Below are 26,566 nucleotides of genomic sequence, written 5' to 3'. Positions count from 1 at the left end.
GCAGCTCCTCCAGAGATGGAAAAAATTTTGAATCAAGATATATAAAAAAAAAACACCACATACACACACCAGAGGGCGCCATTTAAGTGCAGCATTTAAACATTTATGGTATAATAAAAACAAATTGGCAACTCACATGAAGAAGGTTTTTTGAAGGCTGTAGAGCAGGGATATGCAATTAGCGGACCTCCAGCTGTTGCAAAACTACAAGTCCCATCATGCCTCTGCCTCTGGGTGTCATGCTTGTGGCTGTCGGAGTCTTGCTATGCCTCATGGGACTTGTAGTTCTGCAACAGCTGGAGGTCCGCTAATTGTATATCCCTGCTGCAGAGCATAAGAAATCAGGACATCTAGGGACACCTTTAGCAGGACGGTTAGGCATAAGAAGCCCAGAGCACTTCCTGGTCGGGAGGAGATTTCAGAGGAAACCAATGGATGAGGTCAGACCGGGGGGGGGACGTCCAGGGAGCATGGCTAAACGTTCCTGCTTCTTTGTCAAGCCCTGACTTGAGGCTACACCCCCTGGATGTCCCCCGGCATCTGACCTCATTCATTGGGTTCCTTTGGAGTCTCCTCCTGACCAGAAAGCGCTCCAAGCTTCCTATGCCAACCTAGCCAGGGGCAGACCTGTACCATCCTTGGACTGGGTGACTCTGTTACAGGGTTACCTGGATGTCCCAATTTTTTGATACTCTACAGCAGTGATGGTGAACCTTGGCACCCCAGATGTTTTGGAACTACATTTCCCATGATGCTCAACTACACTGCAGAGTGAATGAGCATCATGTGAAATGTAGTTCCAAAACATCTGGGGTGCCAAGGTTCATCATCACTGCTCTACAGCCTTCACAAACGTACTTAATGCGAGTTGCCAATGCGTTTTTATTATACAATAAATGGTTTTAATGCTGCACTTAGACGGCACCCTCAGCTGTGTGTGTTTTTATGTCTTGATTCAGAGATTTCTTCCGTCTCTCTGGAGGAGCTGCAACTTGTGAAATTAAGCATACTTGATTCACATACCTGATTTATTGACTCATGGTTATGCAACCTAGTGTTTCTTTTTTTTTTTTTTTTTTTTGCAATAAGGAGGTTATGCATACACTACTTGCACCATAAAGACATCTCTTTTTAATAACCTTATTTCCTGCTCTGTGCGACTGGTCCTCAAACCTTTTCTCAGCAGATTGTGGGTTACACTCTGATGTCATCATGTACAATGCAGGGCCAACAGTCCTGCATTGTAAGTGGGAATGTCGGGAGCCCTCCCACAACTTGGGGTGTCAGAGGGAAGAGGAGAGCACTGGCTGCTGGGGAGGGGGAGCAAGCAATAAGAAAAGTCAATCTGCTTTTAAAGTAGTATCCTACACGGAGTATTAACCTGATCACTAATGCTTCATATAAGCATTAGTGACCTCTGTCCACACCGGTGCAACTTGTTGCATAACAGGGTGTGATTTGTCATGCTATTTAGACCTGTCAAATCCCATGACAAGTTGCACCCTATTGTCGGCAATGGAACCGTTCAAATCGGTGCGAAGCCAACTTTGCGGCGCCACACAGTTTTGTTTTTTTTGCGATTTCAGATGTGACTTGCATGGGCATCTGTGCATAAAGTCGCACAGATGTCAGCTAAGTCACACTGACCTGCGATTTTGAAATGGTGCGATTTCATGTGAAGTCGCACGATTTTAAAGACGCATTCAGAATAACGAGGGTTTAAAGCTAAACCTGGGAAAATTCATGCAGGCTCCCCCCTTTAATCCAGCATTTAACCCCCTCCCGCCCAGCCCTGATATCCTTTTAAATGGGTCATTAAAAAGGAGATGGGGGGGGGGTGTTAAAGCACACCCTATTTTGTTGCCACACATATGTATTACGTAAGTGATGAGAGATGGAGAGCCATCTATGAAAGCTCATTGTGGGCTGGGAGCGCACACTGAGGAACATGCTCTAAGGATAAAAACCCCAGAAGCTATGACCTCCCCGGGCCTGAGCTGTGGATGAAACGGATCGGGTAATACATCAATGCAATCAGGCCCAGCCTCATTCCCTGTGAATCCGGCCGTGTTTTCGAACCTATTAGGGGCCTGCATTCCTATCCCCGCCACAGAAGTGCATACCTCCCAACATTTTGAGATGGGAATGAGGGACACCTATCAGCAAAAGTAGGCAGGCATAGGACACACCCCCTGCCACACCCCCTTAAAGGAGAATTGTACAAAAAAAAAAAAAAAAAAAAACAAGAGTGGTTGAACCCACAAGTGCTTTTTTTTAACCACCACTATTCCTTTATATTGGCTTTTGGAATTTACATATGCAGCAATTTAGAAATCTGATAAAAGTTTTAGCACTGGAAAACACTTTTTGATAGATTAAAAGTGCATTTTATATACATCTATATGGATCAGACCAAAATGAGGGACAAATAAGGAGGAATGAGGGACATTGTTCAAAATGAGGGACAGTCCCTCAAAATCAGGGACAGTTGAGAGCTATGGAAGTGTCAAGGGGAGAGAAGAATGATGCCCCGTACACACGATTGGAATTTCTGTCGGAAAAATCTTGGATGGTTTTTCCGACGGGATTCCGCTCAAGCTTGCCTTGCATATACACGGTCACACAAAAGTTCTCTGAACCTTCGACCGCCAAGAACGCGGTGACGTACAACACTACGACGAGCCGGGAAAATCAAGTTCAATGCTTCCGAGCACGCATCGAATTGTCCCCGAGCATGCGCAGGAATTTTGCACGTCGGAATTGGTACAGATGATCGGAATTTCAGATCGGAACTTTTTCCGACCGAAAAAATTGAGAACATGCTATGCTCTCTCAATCTTTTGCTGGCTGGAATTCCGCCAGCAAAAGTCCGATGGAGCATACACACAGTCGCATTTTCTGACCAAAAGCTCTCATCGGACTTTTGCTGGCGGAATTTCCGCTCGTGTGTACAGGGCAGTAGTGTAAGACGCAGTTTTTTTTTTTCAACGCAGCGCGTGGTAACGCGTGTGATCGCAGTGTAATGCGCACCAACACACAGGAAGAACAGCAGATCACCACAGGCTTGGCTTCTCCACCCTTTACATGTTTCAGGAAGTGAGGAGAAAAGTGCGTGTTAAAACGTAACGGACCACAACACAGCAAGCCAACTTGTGTCAGCTCCATACACGATCACCTCAGCGCATGGGATGGACCCTTAAGGCAAGAAGGGGCCCCTTGAATAAGCAGACTTTGTCATTTGAGCGAAAACGTCTGCTTTAACGAATGAAGCTTTATTATGACATGTGCTCGGCGTACCACGCGATAGCCACACCACAACATTCAGGCACACCTCCCCCACATTGTTCTGGTGTCGTTTCCAAATTCCTGGAAGAATTTTGTGACTCAGAATCTGAATTCTTAGAAGCTATGACCTCCTGGCCCTGGGCTGTGGGTGAAAGTATCGGGTAATACATGGCAATCAGTCCCAGCCTCATTCCCTGTGAATCCGGCCTTGTTTTGGAGCCTATAAAAAGGCCTGAGTTCTGATTCCCACCACAGAAGTGTCATGAGGGGAGAAATGACAAAAAGGAGGAGACTACACTAGAGTCTACAGCTGTGGTTGTCAACTTATGTGCTAAAGGGGGCCTCAAATGTGGCCCCCCAACATCACCAAAGGGCTGCACATAATGTTCAATATACACTCACTGGCCACTTTATTAGGTACACCTGGCTAGTATTGGGTTGGACCCCCTTTTGCCTTCAGAACTGCTTTAATCCTTCATGGCATAGATTCAACAAGGTGTTGGAAACCTTCCTCAGAGATTTTGGTCCATAGTGACATGATAGCATCACGCAGTTGCTGCAGATTTGTCGGCTGCACATCCATGATGTGCATTTCCTGTTCCACCACATCCCAAAGGTGCTCTATTGGATGAGATCTGGTGAGTGTGGAGGCCATTGGACTACAGTGACCTCATTGTCCAGTGGTGAGATGATTTGATCTTTGTGACATGGTGCATTATCCTGCTGGAAGGAGCCATCAGAAGATGGGTACACTGTAGTCATAAAGGGATGGATATGGTCAGTAACAATACTCAGGTAGGTCGTGGTGTTTAAACGATGCTCAATTGGTACAAAGGGGCCCAAAGTGTGCCAAGAAAATACCCTCACACCATTACACCACCACCAGCCTGAACCGTTGATACAAGGCAGGATGGATCCATACTTTCATATTGTTTACGCTAAGTTCTGACCCTATCTGATTGTCGCAGCTGAAATCAAAACTCACCAGACAATGAATATGAATTTGTTGTCTGCCATTATCGGCACCTTTGGAAGTGGTGTTAAAAACCCTGCTTGCTGCATTTTTGGTCACACCAAAAATGCACCTCCCCATTGAAATGCATTGAAAACACATCAAAAATGCATCTGTGTTGCTTTTTGATGCATTTTTTGAGTCACGTGACCTACGAAAAAACACACCATAAGCATGGTAAAATAGCGGCATAATCGTTGGCGTTTTTCGGCAGCCATTTTTTCTTTTGGCACAACGCTGAAAGCCACATTTTCAGTGGCAGAAATTTCGGTGCATCGCCAGTCTACACTCGGGCTCCCAAACCACACACCATCCAGAATCACATATACACTGATAAAGACTGAAGACAACATCACTCTTGTAATACTCTGCTCGATATAAAAAGAAACCAATGATGGGGTGTATAAAGCCAAAAGCTTTGGATCATAGGTGTGCACAGCCTATTGCATTAGGGTGTGCACTCCAAAGCTCAAACACATATGCATGTGTATATATACCACCGGTGTCCGTAGGGCAGTGTTTTTTTATTTTTAGTATTTTATTTTTTATAATATTTTTTTTTTTTTTTTTTTTTTTAGGAGCCCCGTTAGGGGGCTTTGGTGAAACAGGAGTCTAAACGGGGGGAATCTGCACCGCACGGGGTGATTAGGGTTTGCCCAGGCACACCTGGCACACCCTGTGCGCACGCCTATGCATTGGATAAAGTTGAGAATGGGTAAAGGATAAAACGTAGGGCTGCACCGATACCCAGTTTTTAAATCGGCAAGTACGAGTACCGATACATTCAGTCAAGTACTTGCCGATACTGAGTACCATTACTTTGTCGGTGCGATTTGAGCCCATACAAAATGAATGGCACTGCAAAGAAATCATGCAACTTGAACAGGAATGTGGTGCAATTATTTTCCGAATCACATGCAGTTTCCCGCACCGCTCCTGTGCGATCCCAAGCTGAAGTCACTAAGACAAGCCTGGGTTCACACAGGAGCGGTGTAGGAAACCGCATGCATTCAGACAGGAATTGCACCGCATTCCTGTACAAATCGTATGCAAAGCTTTGCACTGCGATTTGAGTCCATTCACTTTGTATGGGCTCAGTCGCACCAAACAAGTATTCATGCAAATGCTCAATATTGGTGCAAGCCTATATAAATGCACTCCATTATTTTTTCTGCATCCCCTGACCTAACCTAAGCCACTCTCCCATTCCACAGATGTATACTTACCTTGATTTGATGGCAGCGGCTCCACCATTCGTTTATATCCAGTGCTGCAAGTCTTCATTATCCTGGCATCATCGCATTGGTGCTTCATACATAACTCCCAATTGTCCCCGATTTGGAGGGACTGTTCCCCTTTTGGCCTCATTCACAGGGGCGCAGAGGCCCGTACATCGCTTATTTATGTGTCTGGAGTTGCCTGGAGCAAGCAGCTTATGTTTAGTAAATGGAGATGTTTCGGCTGTATGAACTCACCAATTTGTATGCGTTTGTACCTGCGTGCAGGCAGACTTTATTAAGGAATGGAGACACAGTGGCTGAACAGACTCACCCGTGCAGCTAAACTTGATAGGAGGGTGCACAGTCCTGACAGTGTGCGCTAAGTGCCGTGCACCCACCCTGAATGCTTGCCAAACTTGGCCATGCAGGAGATCTGCATCTCTATTCAATAACATAGGCTGGGCAGACATGGCGTCACTTCCGGTCCTGGCCGGGGGAACGCTTTTGGAACGCATGGCGATTAATGTATTAATTTCTGGCCCTTTCCATATATAAGACATTGAGTACACAAGAGATCACTCCCCTGATGATGTCTCTATGACAAAACGCGTTGGGTGGAGCTGGATCACACGACGTCACCATGCACCGAGGTCGGCCCTCTTGATGGTTGGAAACGTTCCTAGCTTACTATTGACGTACATGCCTGTTTTTATCTTACACATGGCGAGTGTGTTTTTTGGATTTTAAGTTAAACTTTAATTGAACATACTGCACCTTGAGGTGTCTCTTTGGCTTGTTGGAACTTTATATCCATTGGAGCCCCTATGAAGTGGAGTTTGCTTGAGAGTGAAGGAGTTCTGATGTTTGGCGTTTGAGCGATCGGACTTGTAACAAGGGCAAGTGACCGCTGTATCTAGTGGTCCACTGTGGACGGCAAGAGTCGTGTGTGTGTGTACCTGTTGATGGAAGATTCCTCACAAGATTTATCATTACCACTTGGATTCCATACTAATTGGACTCTTTTAAATGAGCTTTCCTTTTTAAACATTTTTTTGATAATCTTTTGTATGTTATATGAGAAAAAAAAATAGCTGCACAAGGTTGCTTACTCTGAGCCAACAAGAAACAGGAGGAAGGAGCAGAGTGACAGACAGATAAGCTCATCATTGTGCCGCTTCACCTTTCACTGTCCAATCACAGGCTAGTAACGAGTTCAGGAGGACCCGGGCTCATAGGAAGTAGGTTCAATGACGCACATCATGCGACTGAGGACATCTAGCAGCAGAAAAAGAGTACTGCAGGGTAATTATCTGGACTAAAGCTGAACATTGCAGCAAAAGCTGGTTTTGCTGTTTTATCTTTTTATTGGCTAATCAATTATTAATAATATTTTCATTTTTGGCTGGAGTACTGCTTGAAAGATGAACTATGATCGGTGACACAGTAATGCAGTTATAGGAATAAAAAAAATTATAATAATCTGTATTTTTAAAATACAAGTGTAAGCACATAAATTTGACTTAGTATCATGTCCTTGCAACCACCTGTACAGCAAAGCTCAGACTGGGAAAGGGAGAAAGACAGCACAAGGAGCCAGTAAGGTGTGCTGCTTGCACATGTGATGATAAGCAGCGTGCGGCATGGAGTGAAATGCAGAATAAGCAGAAGGATGACTTCATTAGTGTTTCTGCTCTTTCGCTGTCCAACCACAGGCTGAGGGGAAAGGAGATGACCTAGCTGTATTAACGGCAACAGAGAAAAGTCCGGTCTCAGAACACAACTGCAAAACCTCCGACAGATAAAGCAGCTTCCATATATGCATTTCAACAGTGCGTTTAGCTTTAGCATCCTGTGCTGGTGTTCCTCCTCATATCTGTATATCAATCTTTTCATAGGTATCAAAACCTAGAGATTAAACCTACATAATCAATAACCCTTGTGCTGTGATAAGGCGAGCAGGGATCGTGTACCAGTAGCTGAAAAACACTGATGTATCATCCCCAGGTGACAAGACACATCCAGCCTGACAGGGACACTCCCATAAGTCATCATCAGAAACCACTGTGCTGCAATTATAAAATATTTCATCAAAACATAAACCAAACCAGGAAGGCATCAGAGACCAGTCAGTCACTCTCCAGCAGAGATCTCATGGACCATGACAGTTGTGGTCAACCTATTGCCCCTGACATTACCATGGCGCTGAACATAATATTCAGTGAATGCAATGTATAGAAATCTGTCAGAGACTGGAGACTAGGGACAAGGTACAAGGGACGGAGACTGGCAGCATGCTTCAGGAGATGGCCAGACATTGGGGACATGATACTGAGGACGGTCAGACACTGGGGACGGCCAGAGACTGGGGACGGCCAGAGACTGGGGACATGACACTGGGGATGGCCAGAGACTGGGGACATGACACTGGGGACGGCCAGAGACTGGGGACATGACACTGGAGACGGCCAGAGACTGGGAACGGTCAGAGACTGGGGACATGACACTGGGGACGGACAGACACTGGGACGGTCAGGAGACGTTCAACGAATGGGGAAATGCTTCAGGAGACGTTCAACGAATGGGGAAATGCTTCAGGAGACGTTCAACGAATGGGGAAATGCTTCAGGAGACGTTCAACGAATGGGGAAATGCTTCAGGAGACGTTCAACGAATGGGGAAATGCTTCAGGAGACGTTCAACGAATGGGGAAATGCTTCAGGAGACAGTCAGAGGCTGGGGACATGATCAGAGGCTGGGGACATGATACAGGAGAAGGTCAGAGACTGGGGACATTGTATAGTAGCTGGTCAGAGAGTGGGAATATGATATAGTAGATGGTAAGAGACTGGAGACATGGTATAGGATATGGTCAGTGACTGAGGACATGCAACAGGAGATGGTCACACGTTAGATGAGGCTGCTAGATATCACTGCAATTAAAGCCTCAACATTATAAATCACTATTTGTGTAGCTTAATGAAAGTAACTCATGTTTACAAAAAACTCTGCCCTGGTATATGCATGCCTCTACATGACCCATCCACCCATCTAATGTTTGGGAGGAGAAGAGTTCCATCCAAGCCTTGAACTGAAGTCAGCTGTGAAATCTTTCATTGTATGAGATGAAAAATCCACCAATATTTACCCCAAGCTATCTCCCCCCCCCCCCGTCACTGACCAGAAACATGGCAACCTTACAGCTGTCGATTGAATAGATGATCCAGCACATCGAGACCACCTACCTACATTGGTTTATACACCTAAGTGGCAGACATGGGAAAGGGCTGGGTGGATGCATTGGATAATTTTTGCAATCAAAATCTGGTTGGCAGTGGTTGAAATTGCCACTAAAATGTCATATGTATGTCCAGCGTAAGAGACAGACAGCGGATTGATAGGAGGTTGCTCATACCACTGAGGTTAGCTGCTGCAAAACCTCTTGGCAAAATTAATAAATCTGTCATTTGCATATGACTGACAACTGTCATATATCAGGATGGGGTTATCCAGTGAGGAGGAAGGCTGAGGATTGTATTTGTGTGTGTTTTATACAGTAAATATAGTGTGTGTGTATATATGTATTTTTTGAGAGAGAAATTTGTGGGGGTTTTTTGTGCGTTTATATAGTGTTCATAAATAAAAAATATATAGATTTTGTATATTATATATCTGTGTTTTGTTGTTGACATACACACACATTTTTATTTATTTTTTCTTTCTTATAAACACACACCTCAATCAGAACAGTCTTTAAAAATCCCAAGTCATATCCATTATTATCACAGCTCCTTTAACCATCACAGAAACTTAAGCAACAACTATAGAAACGCTGTATTCCAGCACAGTCACTGTGCATTTTGATCAACACTATGATGCTAATCTCAGATCTCAATGACGGTTGCCAGACGGGCAAGTACACCAAGGACCCCCCCCCAGGGGAATTGCAGCACTTATCTTCCCAAATTAAAAACAATATATATATATATATATATATATATACACACATACATACACACATACATACACACACGCATACATACAGCATTTAAAATTTGGGAAGGTAAATGGTGCAATTCACCTGGGGAGATCCTTGGTGGGCTTTTTTGCATGGGATAGGTGTGCAATTATACACACATTACATATATATATATATATATATATATATATATATATATATATATAAACACACACACACATACATACATACATATATACATACACAGTGCATGCATAGTAGCAATAACTGCAAATCAATCCACCAAGACAGTCACTACAGATCCCAGGTCCTGTCCACAGGCATTATCACAGTTCCTTTACTCATCCCAGAAACTTAGGGAGTAACTACAGGAATGTTGTATTTCACCAGCACAGTCCCTGTGTCTCTCCTTTTGATCAGCACTTAGATGCCAATCCCAGATCATAATGACAGCTGCCATCAAACAGACCAGCCCCCCTTCCTCCAGGATCCCCCCCACAAATCTAGCAGTGTTTCCTATGTCAGGACACAAGTGGTCTCCTTCCACATTGGCAGCTCTCCTACACAACAATGGACTTTCACCATGACACATGCAGATGGAGGTAAACCAGGAACTTGCACTTACTTCATCTTCAGAGAGTCCATAGACCGGCTCAATCACAGTCGCCATGGGGGTCCTCAATGGTGGTCAGCAGTCCCTGATCATCAATAGAAGGGGGGGGGGCTTTCCAGATCCAGAGAGGAGTCCAAACAAGAGGAGTTCTGGGGGGGCAGAACAATAATCAAGTGATGATTCCTTTAAGGAAAGCAAAAGTCAGGCAGGAGAGAATCAAGTCTGGTGGGGGAAGGGGAGCAGGATCAGGTTCTTGAAAGGGAGGGGGGTCTTTGTCTCCAGCAGGTAGTGCAGAGCCCCCTAAAAAAAAAAAAAGTGATGAATCTGGCAAGTCCTGTGTGTCTGGTCTGCAGCTCTCACACAAACCTTCAGCCTGATGGAGGTGGGAGTGACTAGAGAGAGAGCCCTTCCTGCCCTGCACAGGGCTTATTGCAATCAGCAACTAGCAGGCAGGAGGCTGCCCCAGCCTAACAGAGGCGTGGAGAGCATGCACAGCACCCAATGAGCAGGGCAGCCTCTGCTACTGCTGCAGGGTTCGGTTGTGCAGCACTTGGCTGCCTCTGATCATACAGGGGGCCCCCCCAACTTCTCACCCAGCACTTGGCAGCCTCTGATCATGCAGCTCCCCCCCCCCAACTTTCTCACCTAGCACTTGGCAGCCTCTGATCCTCCAGGAAGGGGGCAGCTTCTCACCCAGTACCTGGCAGCCTCTGATCATCAAGGGGGCCCCTAACACATGGCAGCCTCTGCTCATACAGGCACCCCCCCCCCCCCCCAACTTCTCACCCAGCACTTGGCAGCCTCTGATCATACAGGAAGGGGGAAACTTCTCACCCAGTACCTGGCAGCCTCTGATCATCTAGGGGGGGGGCCCAACTTCTCACCCAGCAGCAGGCAGCCTCTGATCATCAAGGGGCCCCTAACACATGGCAGCCTCTGATCAGGGGGGTCCCCAACTTCTCACCCAGTACCTGGCAGCCTCTGATCCTCCAGGAAGGGGACAACTTCTCACCCAGTACCTGGCAGCCTCTGATCCTCCAAGAAGGGGACAACTTCTCACCCAGTACCTGGCAGCCTCTGATCATCCAGGGGGGCCCCTAACTTCTGCCCTGGAAGTATGCAAAAGACACTGGCAGCAGCCTGGGATGTCAGTGTCAGAACAAGGCTCTGATCAGTGATATAATGTAGCAAATAACAGATCCCTCTGCTCAGCCACCCATACCCTGCAATTTTGTATCCAGTTGTTTTGGTAAACACATCCTACAGTCTCATAACAAATAAAATCCCCACTTCCTCCCTTCTTCCAAGGTGGGGAGAAAAAAAAAAAAAGACACATTTACTTTGCTGGGGCAACAGCGCCACCTAATGCTGCAAAATAGAATTGGGAAAAACTCTACTGTGTGCTTATTCATTAACCTCTTCAGCTTCGGAGGAAGGTTTTACCCCCCTTCCTGACCAGGCCAATTTTTGCGATGCGGCACTGCGTTGTTGAACTGACGATTGCGCGGGCGTGCAACGCTCTACCCAAATAAAATTGATGTCCTTTTTATTTTCCCATAAATAGAGCTTTCTTTTGGTGGTATTTGATCACCTCGGCTGTTTTTATTTTTTGCGTTATAAACAAAAAAAGAGCGACAATTTTGAAAAATTTTTTTTTTACTTTCTGCCAGTGGCAGCCCATTCATTAGGGGCGCAGGGGCGCCGCCCCCCTGATCCATGCACCCACCCCTAATTTACATGCAGGGCACACATGGACACATGGATTGTAATGTTTTTTTTTTTGTTTTTTTTTTAGAAGCACATGATTAGAGCCAGTGGTTTCAAAAAAGGGTGGGCTCGGGCCACAGAGCACTGGCTATTGTCTTCCTGCTTCTCCTCCCTGCCAATGCCAATCTCAGGAAGCGGGTACTGAGACCCGATTGGCCGAGAGGCGAAGCGATCCTATTGGCCGCCGAGGAGGCGGAGGTAGAAGACGCAGGGGAAGCCCCACAAACTATATGGGGTAAGTGCAGGGACTGACCAACCGAACGACTGGGGGGGGGGTCAGTGTGGGAGACCCGACCGGCCGACAGGTGGGGGGTGTTAGCGGACGGATTACCACCAACCGCCGCCACTGCTTTCTTTTGGCTATTAACATCCGATAAAAAAAAAACAAAAAAAACTCTAATTCCTTCATCAATTTAGTCCAATATGTATTCTGCTACATGTTTTTGGTAAAAAAAAAAATCCCAATAAGCGTATATTGATTGGTTTACACAAAAGATATTGCGTCTAGAAAGTATGGGACTGCGACATTGTGGCAGACAAATCTGACACTAAGTGACACTTTTTTGGGGACCAGTGACACCAGTGCAGTGATCAGTGCTAAAAAAAATGCACTTTCACTGTATAAATGACACTGGCAGGGAAGGGGTTAACATCAGGGGCCATCAAGGGGCCATAAAGGGTTAACAGTGTTCCCTGCTAGTGTTTTCAAACTGTGTGGGGGGTGGTTTAACTGAAGAAAGACAGAGATCCATTTTCCTGCTTAGCAGAAACACAAGATCTGTCTTTCTTAATAGCAGAACGGCGATCTGCCTGGTTTACATCTGCGATCTGCCTTAATTCTTTGTGGATTTTGGTCCATATTGACATGATAGCATCACACAGTTGCTGCAGATTTGGCGGCTGCACATCCATGATGTGAATCTCCCATTCCACCACATCCCAAAGGTGCTCTATTGGCTTGAGATATGGTGACTGTGGAGGCCATAGGAGTACAGTGACCTCATTGTCATGTTCAGGAAACCAGTGGTGAGGTGATTGGAGCTTTGTGACATGGTGCATTATCCTGCTGGAAGGAGCCATCAGAAGATGGGTACACTGTAGTCATAAAGGGATGGACATGGTCACAAACAATACTCAGGTAGGCCGTGGCGTTTAAACGAAACAATCATTTTGTTTTTTTTTAGTTAAAAATAACATGTTATACTTACCTGCTCTGTGCTATGGTTTTGCACATAGCAGCCGGGATCCTCCTCTTCGGTGCTCCTGGCCCCTCCCTCCTATTGAGTGCCCCCATAGTAAGCAGCTTGCTATGGGGGCACCCGAGCCGAGCCATAGCTCCCTGTGTCCATTCAGACACAGAGCCGTGGCCTGGCCCTGCCCCCTTTCTCTCCTCATTGGCTGCTGTCTCAGCCAATGAAGAGGGGAGTCTAGGGCAACCGAGACACTTTTGCAACATCGCCTGAACTAGATGGACCTCAGGTAAGTGTTAAGGGGGCTGAGGGGGGCTCCAGCACGCATTAAGAATGCATTAGAATGCATTAAGATAAAAAACCTTCTGCCTTTACAAGCCTTTTAATTTGTGCCAAGAAAATATCCCCCACACATTACACCACCACCAGCCTGAGCCTTTGATACAAGGCAGGATGGATCCATGCTTTCATGTTGTTTATGCCAAATTCTGATCCTACCATCTGAATATCTCAGCTGAAATCAAAACTCCTCAGACCAGGCAATGTTTTTCCAATAAAAAAGACAAAAAATGGAAGGCACATCTAGTGCATTACCAATGACATTTAATAAAAGGTGGGTACTCACAAACAGCAACTCAAATAAGCCAAATAAATACACATTGTAGAACCATGTGCCATATACCATCACAGGGTATAACTAACGCGTTTCGGGGGCGATGTCAGGGCTGAGCTCAGCCCTTCCTTCTCTGAGCTGGCAGCTCAGCTGTCGGCTAATTGCCAGCTCCCATCTCTCTCCACAGTTACCCAGCTGTTGTTGTTTCTGCTCGTTAGTCCTGCCTACTTAAAGCCGTCCAGCTCACTTGATCTCTGCCTTCGCTTTGGTCACATCACAAGAAACCATCTCCTGCGTTCCTGTTTAAAGACTGGCTTTGCTGACATCCCTTCTGGCTCCTTATCCTGCTTGCTGTTCCTCTACTTGGATCCCTGACTTCTGGCCTGGCTGATTACCCAATCTGGTTACCGAACTCTGACTATGCTTTGACTACGCTTACTCTATTTACCTTTTTATTTTTAATAATAAACAAGTGTGATTTTACTGCACTTCTGTCTCGTTCTGGTTCATGGTTTCTGACAGAAGGCGAAGGCCATGAATTCAGAAGATACAGTCAATCCACTTGTTGGTAATATTTTTTCCAGATTGGATGAGCAAGATCACCGCATGGATCAGTTTGCCATGGCATTACAAATGCTCCTGAGTCACACGGCTCACCTGGAATCCCCCACTGTGGCTGCTCCGGTACAACCTGAGTTGCAGGCCGTCCCTGCTGCTGCGCCAGTCTCTGTGCAGGCACCCACCTCGAGCATTACCTCTATAAGAGATATGTCTGGTTCCGCCCCGCTTCCCCAGCGATTTGGGGGTAATCCAGTTCAATGCAGAGGGTTTCTCAACCAAGTTGAGATATACTTTGAGATGCTGCCCCAGGCGTTTCCCACGGACAGAAGCAAAGTAGGGTTTGTGATATCTTTGCTTTCTGAGAGAGCCTTGGCCTAGGCTAGCCCTCTATGGGAGACGCAAAAACCTGTTGTCTTGAGTTACCCAGAGTTTGTGGGGATAAGTGGGCATAAAATTTTTATTAATGTAGCACCCTGATGGTTAGGCAGGGTTGCTAGTAAGTTTACCTGCCAGGTATAGTTGCCTTGGCCAATTGATAGGGGATCAATTGATTCAACCCTAATTCTGGAATTGCTGCACTTCTCTCTTCTGTCACTAGATGGCCAGGTATCTGGTGACATTAGATAAGACAAGGGCATTGCAGGGACAGATTAGGAATAGATAGCGTATCTCAGCCAATGGGCAGGGATCTTCTTGGGTCCCTTGGCCTGCTGGAAGAGCCTATTTATTTGGGTGTGGTCAGGTGATCTGTGTTCTGTGCCACCTGGACAGCTTTCTGGGTGGACATGTGTTGTGCTGCCCCAGGATGCTAGGCCAAAGCCTGAGGCCTATCCCGGGGACATCTGGCTGCTAGGCTGTCTGAGGGCCTATCCAGAAGCAATAGAACAGCATAGGGTTGGGACTGCGGATGCAGTCCAACCATAAGTGATGGTTCTGCCGGCTGGAGAACCTGTCGTGGTCAAGGGTAGAGGGGAAGCTGTCGCCACTAAGGAACCAACCACCTTATTACCAGGGACCACCGTGAGTAGCTGAAGCAAGTACCGGAGCAGTATTCTCACCAACCAGGGACAGTGAAGAATCGCCCATAGCAAACGGCTACAGCTCCATCAGAATTTCATCTGGCTCTGTGCGAAAGTGGCAAGTAACATCTATACTTCCCATAGACTGTGTTATTATGCATGCTAACAACATGGGGAAGAACCAACAAGTCTCATTGCTGATTGGGAGAGGATCAGCCTGGTCTTTTGACACTTCCGGCCAGCGCTGTGAGGGTTAAAAAAGACTCCATTCCAGACTCCATTACAGTTTTGGCACGCCGCAGCATGAAGAAGGCGGGCGTAAAAGTTTCCAGAAAGTATCTGCACCAATCTGTTGGCAGAGGGAGGAGCTCCCGTTCTGCAGAGGAGGATAAGGAAGTGCTGCCACGTGTGCCTGGTTGTGGGTTGGAGAAGATGGCACACTTTGGAAGCGAGATGGCGGATTGGAGAAAGTATGCTCCGGGTGTTGGTTTTGGCCTGAGTGAGTATAAACCTTGGATCGTCTGTGGACATTGCAGGGAACACCTGCTTGAGGTAGTCACACCAGCCAAACCTTTGTGGCCGATTGGGACAAGCATGTTGCTATCCCAGCTTGGAGTGATATCACGGACCCACCTGCCATTACCAGAGTCGTGCCGGAATTTGCTCCTCCTGTCTCAGCGGCTGCCCCAGGACCCAGCGCTCCGGTCGCCCCTCGAAACCGTGGTCAGGCCCATCTGCTAACCCTGATGTCTGAGCCACCAGGGAAAAGAGTTCTGGAGTCGGGTAGGCCTGCGGGGGGTGAAAGTGGTGTCCCTGTGGGGGAGGTAATACCTGTGGCCTTTAGGGGAGACGATGTGGTTGTGCCAGTTGGAGACAGTGCCAAGCGCAACTGTCTCCCGGCCGAAGAGTGCTCTGCCATAGCAAATTCAGATGTCCCCTTTGATGGATTATATGAACTGTTTTCAGACACTTTATCCTGGACGGGGAAGTGGCGTGACAGTGATGGCCATTGCTACTGCTGCTGGTGTAAAGGTTGAGCTGTCTACCAATGCAGCTCTATCAGTGCGCATTACCGGGTCCTTTTAAGAGGATCGTTGGGCCTGATGGGTCCCCAAAGTTCATACTACTAAGCCTGCGCCTGTGACCAAACTTGATTGCAAGCCAGATGTCGTTGCTGGGTAACCAGTTCAGCGTGCTCCAGATGCATGGTTCCTACCCGGGTATAGAGACCCTAAGACCCTGCCTTGGCTGTCTAAGGTACAACGGATCATTATAAAGAAAGTGGCTGAGGAATACAGGTGCCTGTATCCCTACATACCGGCTCACCTAGAAGAGGAAATTTTGGATAAAGAGATCCAATGGGTGGATGAAGCTGTGCGCCGATTTCCTCTGCTAGATGATGCCTCTTCAGATAGACTTTCCGAAACTGTCACTCAGGGTGGCCGAAAGGTACATTTCAATGTTGCACACCTGGGGTTATGGCCGTAAAATTAATCTGGACAGTGTGCTTATCCGCAGGCCAGACAAAAAGACATTAAACACTTCATTATCATGGTAACTACAAAAGGATAGATTTGAAGTTGCCAGACCCCAGGTACTACTGGTGAGCTTAATGGAAATGTATCTGTTTACTACACCCTTGGATTATAAATGTGTGCTGTGTACACGCATAAGGACGTTATGCTGGAAGCCACTTCATTTCTGCACAAAAGTTGTTGTTAGTGGAGGACATTCCTGCTGGCTGTACTGCTGAGCTTTTGTTGGACTGAATGCTGCCAGCAGATACAGGGAGTGCCCACTTGATTCATGCTGGAGAGAGTTCTGAAAGTTGCCAGTGTGCCTCCCTCTGAAAAGTAATCTTCTGATGTGACGCTCAGCAAGTTGTTCCTCAACTAAAGAGGGAGTCTTCCTCACTGCCTGGCTGTCATGCGGACAGACTGAGGCTACTATTGCAAGGGGACCTGTGTTAAAGAGTGCGGTCCCTTGCATCATGGCCTGGCTGCTTGTTGCCAGACTGCAGCTGGGCCTTTGTTCCCAGAGTTACCCTTAAAGAAGAAGGGGAGCTGCTGGAAAATATTGTTCACACCCAAGTGAAATTTTGATGGACTGTGATACGACAAGGACACTGGGGTATTTAGCTAGTCAGGTAGAATGAGCTGTGGCAAAGGGGCACATTCTTTCCTTCCATGTAAATAATGGACTAACCTACGCATCAGAACTGTTTCTAGTGTTGGTCACCAGGTGGCGTGAGTGGTGCTGACCTGAGTGAAACTCTGTTCATATTATAAGTATTTGATAGAACATGCTAAGTAACGTTCTTTAGATCAGTGGAAAGGGCATGGCATTCTCCCCTGAGAATGGGGCCCGCTTCCATATGTATATGGTTCAGACCTGTTATAGGGTGTATTTACACTGCTATGCTGTCCTTGGCCAAGGACAAGTAACCATTACTTAACTGCTCATGTATATATTGCACCATGTTATTATAGGGGTAGGATGCATTTGCATTGCTGTTTATTTCTCTTTCAGGTGTTCCCGCACCGTTGAGTCTTCCTTGGACAAGGAGAGACAGTGATCCAACATGGATGATGATGCTAACCATTCATGCCCTTTTTATTGCTGTACATATTAGATAGATAGTTAGGATATAAGGCTAATGTTGATATTCTCCCTTAACCAGTTGGGTGGTACACCACACGTTAAACTATATAAACTATATAAATCCTGTATAATAATAATATATATATAATTCCTGTTATTTATCTACCCTTTGTGAACTACCATTCGCTCATGCATGTTTATTTTCTGTGATATGCTATGTGCATTACTTGTTGTTGTTCCTTTCCTGTTTCCCCACCCATCCCAGTTTTTGCCAAGACATTCGCTCTCAGGCTTGAGAGCTCAAATTGTTATTCTTTCAAACTCCGAGACATAGTTTTTCAGGCAGGGGGAGGATGTAGCACCCTGATGGTTAGGCAGGGTTGCTAGTAAATTTACCTGTCAGGTATAGTTGCCTTGGCCAATTTATGCTGCACTTCTCTCTTCTGTCACTAGATGGCCGGGTATCTGGTGACTTTAGATAAGACAAGGGCATTGCAAGGACAGATTAGGAATAGATAGGGTATCTTAGGCAATGGGCAGGGATCTTCTTCGGTCCCATGACCTGCTGGGAGAGCCTATTTATTTGGGTGAGGTCTGGTGATAGGTGTTCTGTGCCACCTGGATGGCTGTCTGGGTGGACGTGTGTTGTGCTGCCCCGGGCTGCTAGGCCAAAGCCTGAGGCCTATCCTGGAGACATGTGGCTGCTAGGCTGTCTGAGGGCCTATCCAGAAGCAAGAGAGCAGCGTAGGGTTAGGGCTGCGACTTGCAGTCCAACTATACAGTAAGTGACTGTTCTCCCGGCCGGAAAACCTGCCGTGGTCGGAGGTAGAGGGGAAGCTGTTGCAACTAAGGAACCAACCACCTTATTACCAGGGACCACTGTGAGTAGCTGAAGCAAGTACCGGAGCAGTATTCTCACCAACCGGGGCTGGTGAAGAATTGGGAAACTTCAGCAGGTGTCAAGCCAGGGACCCAGCCAGCAGAGGTGACGCTTGCAGAGCAGCCTTGTGTGCCAAGCCAGGGACCGAGCAAGCCAGTGGTGTGAAGCTTGAGTATCTGTGAGTGCCAAGCCAAGGACCCAGCAGGGAAGCGGGGGTGACGCTTGAAGAAGATATTCAGTTAGAAGGTTGGAAGAGCTCAGGAGATCCAGTGGCAGTGGATCAGCAAGTCTAGTGAGATTGGGAGCTCAGTGGAGTTAAGCTCTACAAGAAGTGAATGTAGAGGAAGTACAGAAGTTTGTTACAACTTGTGTTAGAAACTGTTACAAGACTGTTGCCATAGGAGACAGCGGTCCTACACATGCATATGTGGTGTCCAGCTGGGTGCCTTTCCCTGCATGGTCGTCTACCTATAGAAGTCTCGGAGTCTGCTAATTACCATTGCAGCTACTAAAGGGTGTCCTGGCCCTAAACCCTCTCTCCCACAGTTCTGTTCAAGAGAAAATAAATCTCTTTGCATTCAACAAGTGTCTGGCACCCATGAATCTATCTTGCATTGCACCCACCATGCCTTGTAACCCATCAGCTGTCCCTAACTCTGGAGGTTCTCATTAGACCAAAGGGGACCCGGGATCTTGCTACATTAACTTACAGAGGTTGGTCAAATTTCACATGTTCGTAGAGTAACAACTTCTTCTTCTAGGGGGGCAACTATAAAATGCAATATATAAATATATATAAAAAATATATATATATATCTATCCTGGGGCCCTTTACTACGATCCCACAATGGGCCCTTTCACATGTTCTGCAGTGAGCTCCCTTCCTACTGTATTGGGGCCCCCCAGGGTGGCAGAAAACAAGAGATATATGTCACCAGCATACCAAGAAAATATAAGGGTCCAAAGCAGTGGGAGAACTATCAGGGTTGCAAAGGTTGTCTTGCCACCGGGCCCTGGTGTTCTGCCACTGTGGGGTTCCCCAGCCTCCTCTTGCTGTCCTGCCCCTGCTATTGACAGTGCTGGTCTGGCATCTCTTGGAATTTACAGGCTGGTTCTCCTGTCCTAAGGACGGGAGAAATCAGTCTGTTTTTTCAGTAACTAAGAGTCCTGGTGGAGTCCTTCCTGCAACTCGCTCTTCTCCCTGCCAATGAGGATGCAGGGGAAGGAGCAGATCGGGCGGCCGTGGTTGTGTGAGCGCTCCCATTATGCAGTGTCATCGAGCAGAGGGAGGGGGAGGAATCACCCGCAGGAGCTGACTGGGGACGCTCTCCCTCTCAATAGAGACTGTGTTACTCCAGCGGCGAACCCGAGTAAGATGTGGTGCATCCGCTACGAATGCAAACAAAAAGACATTGCCTTTTTGTAAAAAAAAAAATTTTTTTTTTAATTGGGGGGGGGGGGGGGGGGCACATGGTGGGGCACAGCATAATGTTGGGGGGGTCAGGGCCCCGTCTGGCCCCTCCTAGGGACACCATTGCCTCCTTCTCCTCCTCATCTCTGTACACATTGTGCAGTCTTCTGTGGATGATGGACACAAATATTTGTGTAGGCAAGATATTTTTAAGGTGGAACAATAATACGGATAAAGTGTATGGATTCACAAAAAAAAGCTTTAATAGAAGATATATATGTATATACTGTATATATCAAAGGGCACTACTACTGTTTATATTATTACTGTGGGATTTTATTAGGGGCTTTATATGTAGTGAAATGTGAGCACTGCACAAATTATAAATTTGCTGGTTTTATTTTGTTCTGTGTGTGATTCACCGTGTGTGCTAGCAACTTAGGGGGTTATGGAACAGCTGAGTGGGAACGTACATATTAATCACATCATCTGGCAGAGGGAAGTTATCTACCATCATATGGCAGAGGGAAGTCTTTAGCCATCATCTGGGACAGGGAAGTCTTCCACGTCACCTGGCAGAGGGAAGTCTTCTACCATCATCTGGCAGAGGGACGTCTTCTACCATCATCGAGCAGAGGGAAGTCTTCCAGTACCAACTTCCTTTGCAAATCTAAGATGTCATGTGAATGAATGCTGTGAGCAGCAAAGGAAGTTGATGCTTAAAAGATTGTCACTATAAACCATGTCCTTTGAAAACATGTGCATTTCACCAAGCCTATCAATTGTTGGGGCACAATAGCAGACTATGCATGGTACATTGAATCTGTCCCAACCATGAACCAGGGCTGGTTGGTTGTCTTAGCCCCCCAGGTCCAAGTTTTCCAGTCCCCCCCGGTCACAATGGCAGCCCCCATTAACCCACGTTATAACAGGTTTACTTTAAAGCTGGACTCCAGAGAGATCTTAACTGCATACTTGAGATCTAGTCTTTAGCCATCATCTGGGACAGGGAAGTCTTCCACCGTCATCTGGCAGAAGGAAGTCTTCTACCGTCACCTAGCAGAGGGAAGTCTTCTACCACCATCGAGCAGAGGGAAGTCTCCTACCATCATCTAGCAGAGGGAAGTCTTCTACCATCATCTGGCAGAGGGAAGTCTTCTACCATCATCTGGCAGAGGGAAGTCTTCTACCATCATCTAGCAGAGGGAAGTCTTCTACCATCATCTGGCAGAGAGAAGTCTTCTACAGTCATCTGGCAGAGGAAAGTCTTCTACCATTATCGAGCAGTGGGAAGTCTTCCAGTACCAACTTCCTTTGCAACTCTTATGCCCTGTACACACGATCGGACATTGATCGGACATTCCGACAACAAAATCCATTGATTTTTTTCCGACAGATGTTGGCTCAAACTTTTCTTGCATACACACGGTGGCACAAAGTTGTCGGAAAAATCCTATAGTTCTGAACGCGGTGACATAAAACACGTATGTCGGTACTATAAACAGGGCAGTAGCCAATAGCTTTCGTCTCTTAATTTATTCTGAGGATGCGTGGCACTTTGTGCGTCGGATTTGTGTACACACAATCAGAATTTAACCGATCGGATTTTGTTGTCGGAAAATTTTAATTTCCGACAACACAATTCGATCGCACTTTTTCCGTCGGAAAATCCGACCCTGTGTACAGGGCATAAGATGTCATGTGAACGAATGCTGTGAGCAGCAAAGGAAGTTGATTGTCACTATAAACCATGTCCTTTGAAAACGTGCCTTTCACCACACCTATCAATTGTTGGGGCACAATAGCAGACTTTGCATGGTACAATGAATCTGTCCCAACCATGAACCAGGGCTGGTTGGTTGTCTAAGCCCCCCAGGTCCAAGTTTTCCAGTCCCCCCGGTCACAATGGCAGCCCCCATTAACCCACCTTATAAAAGGTTTAGTTTAAAGCTGAACTCCAGAGAGATCTTAACTGCATACTTAAGGCCTAGGCTGGACCAATGTAAGTATGGCATTTTCCATATCTGAGGGTCCACTGTGGAAGCAGAAAATCACTGTAGTAGTCGTCGCTACTACAGTGATCACAAAGATCGTCTGGGTCCTGTGCCAAAGCTGCTGCCCCACTGCAAACTGACCATCACAAATCGCTCATTTGGCTTTGACGCCATGCACAGAATGCCTTTTACTGTTTTTCAATGAATTCAAGACACTGACAGTATGTTCACACTTCAACGTTGTGGAAATGTAAAATCTTGTGCCTTCCCACAACGCATAGAAACACGCGGTCCTTTTACAGATGCGTGACAGATGCGTTTTCAACAGAAGTGAAACTAAAAGAAAATCCCAAATTTTGGGTTGCCCCCAGAAACAGAAGGAAAATCTGCCAGTAGGGATACTAGTTCTGTTGACAACCATGGATTCCCTCATGTTTAAGGGATTTCTTCTCACCTTCGGTTTTGGCTATGGGAGAGGAAACAAAGGTAAATCCACCCTATGGGGACACAGAAGGCAAAAAAAAAACCTTGCCAGGGGTTATTTACTCTATTCAAAATGAAAAAAAAAAAATTTGCCTTTAGTTCTACGTTAAGATCATACCCCAAGTTCAGCTTTATGGTTACAGAGCTAGTTATGTTTGACTTCCTGAGCCTACATGGAGGCTATCACATCAGGTACCAAAGTCCAGCGATCGGTTCCATTCCTGAGATAACATTGTCCAGGGAGTCACATGATGTAAGTGTACTAAGCCCTGTAAACTCTCCTGGAATTTATAAGCACTGATTTATTTATATGGAGTGGCTAATCAAACATTTCTATTGCTGGCTGTTTCAAGAAGCCACAAATGAAAACAGTTTACCTTTTATGTACACTCACAAAACTCTAAAATAAACTAAAGTGCTGGACTCTTAGGGAATGTCACTGGTGAAAAAAAAAAAAAAAAGAAGTCATATGATGCCCTTACTACTCATATACAGTACATACTGTATGGATAACATGTTATTATTTCCTTTGTAAGCTGGAACGCACGCCAGCGTGGAGGAGACATGAAAGGTTTTTTCTGACTGCGAAGTCACCCTGACATGCAAGCAGCCCCAGTGCCGGGTAGGCACCCACCAATGTAAGCGGCCATTTGGCTTTTTAATTTGTTTACTTTTTTAATAAATGGTTTTACGCTATGGAGACTGTTTTTGTTTCCTATGTATCCTTATCCTATCTTGAATGAGCCTGACGGGAATGATCCATGCCTATAATACCAACCACAGCCCGGCCATCCATGTGAGCAGGCACAACCCTGCACAAGCGCTAGTGACTCTCTTTTTAACTAAAGGAGTCATTGGTATCTGGTAAGCAGATATCTACTACTTCGAGGTGTTTTCCTTTTCTTTTGTTTCTTTGGTGATGGAAAACCTTTTGTTTACAGCAACAAGATTGGGATAATATTGAAAGATATCACTTCAACTACTTCAATCACTTTTTTATGTGGACAATCAATCACTATATATGTTTTCACTAATGTGGGCACTTCAATGTGTAATCCAACTATGATTTGTCAATATTATGATTTTAATTTTTTTTTGATAACACAGGAGATATATTTATTTAGAGCACTTGAATAGTATGGTATCTAGCGCCCCCTAGCTTTCTTACATTTCCATTTTTTTGGTAATGCAGGAGATATATATATTTTTTTGGAGCACTTGAATATTATGGTATCTAGCGCCCCCTATCTTTCTTACATTTCTTTTTTTGATTATCTATTTTTTTGATTATTCAAAAATTGGGGAGCAGCTTACACTGATTGTTTATATATTTCCACAATTTTTTTTATTGTTGGGAATGTTTTCTTACTAGATGTACCACCAGTATATGTAATTCATATATATTATCTGCTATCGACACCACTGGCGCGAAGGTTTCTATTATTTTCTATTATTTCCTTTACTTAAATATTTATGTCAAATGATAAACAAAGAAAATCAAGCAAATTAATTAAATAAATAAAAATAAAAAAATCAATCCATAATGTTTCTTTTTACTCCTAAACAATTTATCAAAAATATAATTGATGGCATACATTGATGGTAAGTTTGAAGAATATTCCCCTTAGATTGGTGGCCAGTAGGAAGAATGCTCCTTACATTGATGGTCAGTAGGAAGAATCCTTTTTATATTGGTGGTCAGTGGGAGAAATGATCCTTACATTGGTGGTCAGTGGGAAGAATGCTCCTTACATTGGTGATCAGTGGGAAGAATGCTCCTTACATTGGTGCCCAGTGGGAAGAATGCTCCTTACATTGGTGATCAGTGGGAAGAATGCTCCTTACATTGGTGATCAGTGAGAAGAATGTTTCTTACATTGGTGATCAGTGGGAAGAATGTCCCTTACATTGGTGATCAGTGGGAAGAATGTCCCTTACATTGGTGATCAGTGGGAAGAATGCTCCTTACATTGGTGATCAGTGGGAAGAATGTCCCTTACATTGGTGATCAGTGGAAAGAATGCTCCTTACATTGGTGATCAGTGGGAGGAATGCACCTTACATCGGTGGTCATTGGGAAGAATGCTCCTTACATTGGTGATCAGTGGGAAAAATGCTCCTTACATTGGTGATCCGTGGGAAGAATGCTCCTTACATTGGTGATCCGTGGGAAGAATGCTCCTTACATTGGTGATCCGTGGGAAGAATGCTCCTTACATTGGTGGTCAGTGGGAAGAATGCTCCTTACATTGGTGGTCAGTGGGAAGAATGCTCCTTACATTAGTGCCCAGTGGGAAGAATGCTCCTTACATTGGTGATCAGTGGGAAGAATGTTCCTTACATTGGTGATCAGTGGGAAGAATGTTCCTCACATTGGTGGTCAGTGGGAAGAATGTTCCTTACATTGGTGCCCAGTGGGAAGAATGTTCCTTACATTGGTGATCAGTGAGAAGAATGCTCCTTACATTAGTGCCCAGTGGGAAGAATGCTCCTTACATTGGTGATCAGTGGGAAGAATGTTCCTTACATTGGTGATCAGTGGGAAGAATGTTCCTCACATTGGTGGTCAGTGGGAAGAATGTTCCTTACATTGGTGCCCAGTGGGAAGAATGCACCTTACATTGGTGATCAGTGGGAAGAATGCACCATACATTGGTGATCAGTGGGAAGAATGCTCCTTACATTGGTGATCAGTGGGAAGAATGCTCCTTACATTGGTGATCAGTGGGAAGAATGCACCTCACATTGGTGATCAGTGGGAAGAATGCTCCTTACATTGGTGATCAGTGGGAAGACTGCTCCTTACATTGGTGATCAGTGAGAAGAATGTTCCTTACATTGGTGATCAGTGAGAAGAACGTTCCTTACATTGGTGATCAGTGGGAAGAATGCTCCTTACATTGGTGCCCAGTGGGAAGAATGCACCTTACATTGGTGATCAGTGGAAGAATGCTCCTTACATTGGTGATCAGTGGGAAGAATGCTCCTTACATTGGTGATCAGTGGGAAGAATGCACCTTACATTGGTGATCAGTGGGAAGAATGCTCCTTACATTGGTGCCCAGTGGGAAGACTGCTCCTTACATTGGTGCCCAGTGGGAAGAATGCACCTTACATTGGTGACCAGTGGGAAGAATGCTTCTTAAGCTTGACATACACTTTACAATTTGATTGTACAATTTCGGTGTAGTCTCCTATAAATTTTATAATAAGAGGTTAAACCTAAACAATACTTTAATCGCTTAAGGACCATCACCACGTATATATACTGCAGCAGGGCGGCCCTTTAGCATGAAATCAAGTACCTAATTTTTTCTTCCAGGTCTGGGGCGCGCATGTGCACCGCCGGCGACCCACTCTCACTGTAATTGGACACAGCAGGAGCCAATCAGCGGGTCCAGGGATTCGATGTCCGCCGAGACCCGCCAATTGTTAGCTATGACTAAGCACCGTGTCTGGTGTGAAACATGTCAGCGTCTGTGCAGTTAGTCTGTACTTACCCTTGATGCCTTGATTTAAAAATTTTTTTCAATAAAGGTGAATATTTGAAATGCGGCTATCCAGCTATACATTTTTTCTATTTCATTTTCTGTTGCAAACAGAGCCAGCACCCTGTTTGATTGTGGAGACAGCTGATTTTGGGAGGGGTAATCGTCCTGGAGCAGTGAACTTCTACACCCGACGATTGTTCCCGAGGCAGACAGAATGATGTAAAAAAAGCAGATCGCTGTTCTGTGACAGGAGAAGACAGAGATCCGTGTTCTTGCTTAGCAGAAACACAAGATCTCTGTCTTACTGTCGTCTTACAGTACAAGCACCCCCCACAGTTAAAAAGCACTCCCTAGGGACACATTTAACCCTTTGATTGCCCCTGATGTTAACCCCATTCCCTGCCAGTGTCATTAGTACAGTAACAGTGCAGACCCATTACTAGTAAAAAG

At 45.7% G+C, this 26,566-nt stretch overlaps 1 protein-coding gene and 1 long non-coding RNA gene across 4 annotated transcripts in view; one reads left to right on the top strand and one right to left on the bottom strand.

The window, feature by feature from the left end:
• NEDD4L (NEDD4 like E3 ubiquitin protein ligase) overlaps positions 1–10,546 on the bottom strand; it is a 578,915-nt gene extending 568,369 nt beyond the window's left edge. Inside the window, exon 1 of one of the 3 annotated variants that reach the window (XM_073620478.1) lies at positions 10,119–10,546. In XM_073620478.1, coding sequence (XP_073476579.1) covers positions 10,119–10,163 — 45 coding nt within the window. In that variant the 5' untranslated portion in view covers positions 10,164–10,546. The remainder of the gene's footprint in view (positions 1–10,118) is intronic. The other 2 variants (XM_073620530.1, XM_073620504.1) reach the window with 2 other exon arrangements.
• Positions 10,547–22,824: 12,278 nt separating this feature from the next.
• LOC141139981 (uncharacterized) lies at positions 22,825–26,176 on the top strand. Its single transcript, XR_012243903.1, has 2 exons — positions 22,825–23,489; positions 25,948–26,176. It is a non-coding gene; the product is annotated as an uncharacterized lncRNA (long non-coding RNA).
• The last annotated feature ends 390 nt before the right edge of the window (positions 26,177–26,566 follow it).

The sequence above is a fragment of the Aquarana catesbeiana genome, linkage group LG01 (assembly GCF_042186555.1).
Source record: "Aquarana catesbeiana isolate 2022-GZ linkage group LG01, ASM4218655v1, whole genome shotgun sequence".
Lineage (NCBI taxonomy): Eukaryota > Metazoa > Chordata > Amphibia > Anura > Ranidae > Aquarana > Aquarana catesbeiana.
Note: the sequence above shows the minus strand (reverse complement) of the source record. Positions and strands in the feature narration are given on the sequence as shown.